The following is a 7,715-nucleotide window of genomic DNA, read 5'->3' as shown; positions in this document are numbered from 1 at the left end:
CTATTATTTTGCACCAATCATGGCTTTGGTTACAATGAAAGTAGCTCCGCTATAATACATTCTGGGGCTTGTACCAAGAAGCCAGATTAGCTAGCTAACCAGCTAAATTTCAGTTTGGTTTGAACCAATTTTGGGTTTGAGGTACCATGAAGGTAGCTTAGCTTTAATCATTTTTTGTTGCCATGTCTGATGCTACGCAACACAGCTAAACTGCTCAGAGGCAGGTTATGTTTTGGTTTACAGATTACAAACTGAGATTCAACTAATAATCTCTGAGCAAAGTGACACATTTTTGATGCAATAAAGGTTCTCCTCCAAGGGTCTGTACCATGAAGTCAGATTAGCTAGCTAGCCACTTAAGTTTCAGTTTATTTTGCACATCCCTGCTGAAAAAAACTGCTTAAACCAGCCTAGGCTGGTTGGCTGGTTTTAGCTGGTCGACCAGCCTGGTTTTAGAGGGGTTTTGGCCATTTCCAGGCTGATTTCCAGCCATTTCCAGCCTGGTCTTAGCTGGTCAGGCTGGGAGATGACCAGCTAAAACCAGCTTGACCAGCCTAGCCAGGCTGGGAGCCCAGCCAATACCAGCTATGTCCAGCTTAAACCAGGCTGGTCAAGCTGGTTTTAGCTTGTCATTTTCCAGCCCGACCAGCTAAGACCAGGCTGGAAATGGCTGGAAACCAGCCTGGAAATGGCCAAAACCCCTCTAAGGCTGGTCAGGCTGGTCAACCAGCTAAAACCAGCCAATCAGCCTAGGCTGGTTTAAGCTGGATTTTTCAGCAGGAATATTCAGGGTTTTAGGTAATATGAAGGTGGCTCAGCTGTAATCACTGTTTGTTGACATGGTATCGTAAGCTGCACTGCTATGTTCTGGTTTAGAGATCATAAACTCGAGATAGATTTAGTTAAACTCTCTCTATATTTACAGATATCCAGCAGATATCCTACTTTTATCAGGAAATGCAGAAAGCCTTTAAAGAAGATTACATATGAGCTTAGATTTTTGAGTGTCTGTATACTCTACAGTATATATCATCTATACAAACAAATTTAACACTATATTTTGCACTAATAATGCAAGCCTTTTTCTTTTAGCTATTGTCTTTGGAATTAACTGCCAATTTATCCAGCACATGTTTTACGCAGTGGAGGGCCTTCCAGCCGCAACCCAACACTGGGAACAACCGCCTAATGAGCATGCGCACCTTAAACTCAGGATTAAAGCCTGAGTTAACAGAGAAAGTTAATGATTTAGCATCCTGATACCAACAAACCCTGATTTGGTTCTCAGAACTAATCCTATATTCCTGAGTTTGTTTAGCTACCGTCATGGTACAGGCCCCTGGGGTATCCATAATGGAGAAAGCAATCCCAGAATACATTGTGCATTTAGTTCGGTGAAGTAAAAAAATGCATCCAACAGGGCAGACAGGAAACTACCTCTATCCAATTTAAATAGACTGTTTGTTAAAAGGATAGTTCACCCAAAAATATATTATATTTTGTATTTAACAGATCAAACACAACAGTAAAAAACAGTAAATGATGGCAGGAATTTTTGGCTGAACTATCCCGGTAATACCCAACATTTTCATTGTATGCCTTTTATCTTAGCGACATGCAAATGTAAAACTGCACCGAGAATAATTGTAAATAGTGTTTTGTGCCACATTGAGCTGATGTGATCAATTTGTTTTGCTTACTTGGTATTGAACAGAGCTTCAGTTTTCCACAGTGACTGTGTACTGTATGTGCTTGCTTGTATATTATACCTTGATTGTGTAGAAAGTGTCTGAACAGATCTGAATGTTAATATTTGTTGATCTGTCTTCTTGGATAACACACAACAATGAATGTTACAAGACATCTGCAACCCAAACTTTTGGGCTCCTCTCAAACCAATGGCAACATTTTGCTCTCAAATCAGCAGCAAAAGAGCCTTTTCTCAGGCTTTGCCATTGTATGCTGTACACAAACATCACCACAAAGAAAGCTCATTGCTCATATCTCAGGCTGTTGTCTTAAAGGTTTGAGCTGTAACGGTAAAGTGTCCTGACTAGAAGCTGTGCTTTTGATGTCATCCATATTGGATCCCTCTAAAACCACACTGTCCCTCCTGATGCTAATCTGCTCATCATCATCGTCATCATCATCCTCGGTTTCCTCTTTATCCATGAAGGCTACTTCATTCTCGTAACAAAAAGAGTTTGAATTAGACATTATGTACGTCTTCTCTGCCAAATCTCGAGCGCTGCATTGAGGTGTGTTGGGAACCTCGTAGGTGTTTTCGAAGTGAGAGTAGTCCACCTTGTAATGACTTTTCTCCTCAAAAAGGACCGGCTCAAAACGATAGCCCCACAGGATTTCGCTAGTCACGTAAGAGCTTCGACACTGAGTGGTCATGGCCGTAGCTTCCACCATGCCCTCCAAAATCACCACTATTTCCAGCTCGGAACTTTCCAGTTCCTGTTTGCTCATGTCATAGAATGGACTGTCCTCATCAATCTCATGGACGATGGTGATGGGGGACACTAAAAATATACGGTCAATACCAGTGTCGAATCCGACATCAATGTCTATCTGATCCAGCGGGATGAATTCACCCTCAGCTGTGGTGCGGGATTTGAGCAGCTGAGCGCGGACATGTGCCTCGACCAGGTGGCTTTTGCGGAGGTTGCCGACTCTCCACATTAGACACAGTTTACCGTCCCTCATTGCGATTGTTGCATATTGACTGAACACAAGGGTTTCATTTCGTTTTTTAGGCTTGGCCATCTTAGCCATGACCGCACCAATGATGAATGCATCAATGATGCATCCCAGGATGCTCTGAAAAACCACCATGAACACAGCAATGGGGCAGTCCTCCGTCACATAACGGTAGCCATATCCAATAGTTGTTTGTGTTTCTACAGAAAACAGGAAAGCCGCTGTAAAACTGTCAACATTCGAAATGCATATCTGCACTTGATTATCCAAATCGCCAGATGTATACGCAACGAGCCAGAATATAAGTCCAAAAATAAGCCAGGACAATAGGAAAGACAGGAAAAAAAGGACCATCATCCAACGCCAGCGAATGTCAACGCATGTTGTGAAGATATCAGCTAGGTAGCGCTGACCTTTTTCGCTCATGTTGATGAACTGTACATTGCAGCGTCCATCCTTGTTGACGAAACGGTTTTGCGTTTGCTGTTGCTCGTGATCTGTGGTGCTCACTTTTCCATTGCCGTAGCCGTTTTGAATAGCAATGGGAGACAACTTCATCCCGCCTTCCTCTGAGGAAACTATGCTGTACCGGTGGGCTCTCACACTTCCCATCGCTTCCGTATGAGGGGGCTGAGCCTCGTCTGCTTTAGACAACAGTCTGAGTTTCTGGAGGACGCGTTGGAGAAACACTTTCGACTTCTCACATGGACCAACACGCAAACAAAATCCTGTATTTCCTGGGAACCGAACAAGTAATTTGAAGGTCGCTCCAAAGAAACTGTGTTATCGCCTGGGGTACGAGGATCACTCCTCTTCCAGGAATTGATTGGACTTCATTGGCAATGCAGGACTCTGTGAATAACACATAGGCAAAGTATGAGGGCAAAACAAAGTGTAATAAACAAAGGAACAGTTCAAGAACCAGTTTAGTTTGCTCATTAAAAATGCTCAGACGGAAGTTTTAGAATAGTATGTTTTATTTCCATGCACTTAAATGGGTAGTTTACCAAAAAATGAAAGTTTACCCATTATTTACTCATCCTCAACTGGTTTCAAACCTTTATTAGATTCTTTCTTCTGTTTAACACAAAAGTTATTATTTTGATGAACGCTGGAAACTGGTAGCCATTGACTTGTATAGTAGGAAAAACAGGTACTATTACGTACCTGTAAGTCAATAGCTATGTTTCCATCCAAAAACATGAATTAACTTTATGCGCAAAACTGGATTATTGCATAAAAGATGTGCGAATACAGCAGCGTTTCCATCCAACGAGTCAAAGAGAACAAAATCGTCACTTCCTGATTATCTGGCGCCAAATGTTAACAGTAAAAACAGAATTTGCTGTGGTAGAAGAAGCTGCGTGAATCTTTTCTTCATTTAATAAATGACTTGCGCCTCAGAACAACCCCAACAATCCCAACACGCAGTAAACGTGCGGTGATGTTTGAAGGTGTCAGTCGCGGTGCACAGACGCTCTTGATTCTGGAGGTCATTAATAATATAATAACACTAATACTGAAATGGTTAAGGTGTTTTAGAATGACTAAAACAACAATTCAGATGTTTTACAGTGTGCTCAGCCTGCTGGTTTATCCATCTCATGATCTCTAATAAAATCACATGACTATTTTTATGTGCATACTGTAATTTGTTCGATAAAGGTGTTTTCATCACAGTTTATGCACATCTTTTCTTATCGAATAAAAGTTTATCCTACTCAATTTTGCACATACGTTTTTTATGCACATTTTCAAAATTTTATGCGCATCTTGGCGTTTCATCAACCGTTTTTTTTTTCGCATATCCAAAATACGCATAAAAATATGTGGATGGAAACATAGCTATTGACTACCGGTTGCAATCTTTCTTCAAAAGAAACTCAAACAGATTTGGAGCACGGCGAGTAAATGTTTACCTAACTTTTGTTTTTGTGTGACCTATCCCTTTTGTTCGACATTACCATAAATAATAATATAAAAGTGGCTGACATGTCTCTAATCGAGAAACACAGATGTACAGACTAAAGGCGCATATTAATATTTTAAAATACAAATATTCCATGAAGCCTCTCAATAGGTATGAGCTCATGAAAACAGCATGCACATTAATCATAATAAAACACAAATATGTTGAAATTTGATGTTTTAGACATTTCTAGGTAAATACGAGGTCTTAAAAAATGACATCGGTTTGGTGGGCCGGTATAAGATCATGATGGTATGATAACCTTGGATAAAAAATATCACGGTTCGATGGTATTGTGATTACTGCTCTATAATATATTCATTTTAAATGTCTGGGTAAAAAACTAAAACTTTTTTCATTTTGAGAAACATTAAAATATTTTGAAGCAGTAAAAATGCCAGGCTGAATAATGAAAATTAATCATTGACTTCTGCTGTCTTCATTTATTTCAAAAACACAGATTTCTTTACTATTTAAAATGGCATTTTTGGAGATATTTTCTACTGGAGATACTGTTTAGATTACAAAAAAAAAATTTCAATAAAATTCTTAAATATACCTTAGAAATGATATAGCTGAAAATGTTGGCGGTTTTAAAACATTGACTTTTCCAAACCGCGGTATACCTTGAAAACGGTTATCGTCCCATGCCTAGTCACCGCAGGACAGTGAGGACAATAATAGCATTAAAGCTAACGATTAGCATTTAACTTTCAAGCCCTTCAATGTAATTTGCATTATACACATACATCCAAAACAATGCTGCAAACACTTAAATAAAGAGTTAATGAGCAAGTGAGCCAATAAAAGCCAAGACATTCTGACAACAACGTTCAAATCCTGATATTGTTCTAGAAAACAAATCATTAAGGTAACAATGAAAGAAAAACCCACCTGTTACACAAACAATGCTTTAGAATGCAATTCAATTTATTATTTAGTAGCTTTTGTACTGCCATTAAACACTGTAAATTGGTGAAAAAGTGATTATTTTACTTGTTACATTATTGTACGTCTGCTTTTATGTTTTAGTCAGGCATAACAAAACAATATAGGCTGATGGAAACACATTACATAAATACACACCATTTTTTCTTTTCTCATCAGATCAATACAGTGTGATCCGTTGAAAGTCTGTTTCCAAGCTGGTGAACTGTATACTGAATTAAATATTATAATAATCCATTAAATACATAAACATGTGATATACAAATGTATAACTATGAATTAAATGGCCACAAAGTAACATACTAGACCATAGAAGTTTGCTGCATTGTATACAGACAATAAAATCTAACAGCAAGTAAGGGTACATAGGCAAATATATCTTTTTATTTATTTATTTAGTCATTTAGAACAATATTGACAACAGAATCCATCCCATGCTAATGATGTTCACTAAAAGTGAGGTCTAAAAGTTTACTTCACAGCTCTACAAAAGCTGTGTCATCACTAATGATTGAAATGACAGCTGAATATGCTGATACACAAAGATATCGCCTCACAACAATAGTAAAAAGCTCACCTTCTCGAGTTCGGGAGGTTTAGATCAGCACATTTCTGCAGATATAAGCTGTTGTTGATGTTATCCGGCGCGACAGATCAGGCCAACACGAAAGGACTTGATGCTGGTTTCGATCATCTCGCTCAGTGTTGGTCAAAGCTCAAGCCAATCGAAGAATAGTTTTAAAAAGCCTGTTAATCTCCGCCCAGAGCTGCGGGGTCAAAACAGTCAGCCGCGCGATTACAGCATCTCTCCCTCTCTTGCACTGTATGATGCAGCGGTGATAATAACATGATGTAATAAACAATAATTGCTCAGGAACTGGTTTGAATATCACATCTTTTCGCGCTTTTGTTTTAAATTTTGGAACGTCTATTCTTTTTTGTGACGTGCTATGTTAACATTCTTTTTTAGAACCCATACGCTTTTTTATTATTATGCAAAAGATAAGAATATACAATCACAGTACATTATAAAGAAAATGGAAAGAGAAAAAAAAACATTTTGAAAAAAGAAAACAACAAAAAAACACAAGAAAAAAACAAAAACAAACAGAAGCGGTATATATATATATATATCACACATTAAAGAAAAAAAGATTATATAATTTACAAATTTCAGTTGTTTTTAAAGCCTTTTTAAGAAAAGTTAGAAATAGTTTCAAAGTAATACTGCATTTCAGTAACCAAAAACATAAAAAAAAGTTTTTTGGTTTGAAAATTTACATTTATGTACATAAAATGTTGTTAATAAGATAAGAAGATTAAGGAAATATGTGAAGAGTTTAGATGTAAAAACCTCTCAGAGCCATCTGATATTTTCTTCTAAAATGAGCATTTTTAGCATATTCAGCACTCCTGTGTGTAAGCTCAGTAATTTTACTTTTATAGTGACGAATAAGTTATTTACATTGCCCTTAAAGGGAAATAACTGAACATAAATATAGGAGGCTGACAAAAATGGTCGATTTAGGAGAACATTTCAGATGGCATTTAGAGGTTTTTGCATCTGAACTCTTCATATTTTCTTTTTATGTAAAGCTTCTGTTTTATAATTCACAAAAAAATTTCTCATGTAAGAAAAAGTCTTTATCAACATACTCAATTACAAAAAAAGAAAAGATAAATCTTTCCAAAGCAAATTAGAATAGTGAACTAGGGACTATATATATATATATATATATATATATATAAATCTTACTAAGAAAGTATTCACTGGATATGTATGATGAATAATTCTAAATGCAACTTCTTTTATCTTATTTGTAGCTATTTGGAATGAGCCATATTTTCAGAAACAAAAGAATTCCAATAAAAAGTAACATTTGGGACGGTTACAATTCAGAAAATAAAGAGCGTACTGATTTGTTTGAAGAAGTTGCAGAGAAACAACATTTTCCTATTCCATTAGGGGGATGGGAATATTGAATCGATTAAGAAATATTGTAATACTTTATTAAATGGCCATTTGAATGAAATAATTGACTAACAAGCAGAATGTTTGCTTCGAACTAGTGTTGAAAGAAAAGAGATTTGT

General features: G+C 37.1%; 1 protein-coding gene across 1 annotated transcript; it reads right to left on the bottom strand.

Moving 5' to 3' along the window:
• Positions 1-1,998: 1,998 nt before the first annotated feature.
• Positions 1,999-3,318, bottom strand: kcnj2b (potassium inwardly rectifying channel subfamily J member 2b). The gene has a single exon (XM_056450096.1). The coding sequence runs from the start codon at positions 3,316-3,318 to the stop codon at positions 1,999-2,001; it is 1,320 nt and encodes a 439-aa protein (XP_056306071.1).
• Positions 3,319-7,715: the final 4,397 nt, after the last annotated feature.

Source organism: Danio aesculapii, chromosome 3, assembly GCF_903798145.1.
Source record: "Danio aesculapii chromosome 3, fDanAes4.1, whole genome shotgun sequence".
Lineage (NCBI taxonomy): Eukaryota > Metazoa > Chordata > Actinopteri > Cypriniformes > Danionidae > Danio > Danio aesculapii.
Note: the sequence above shows the minus strand (reverse complement) of the source record. Positions and strands in the feature narration are given on the sequence as shown.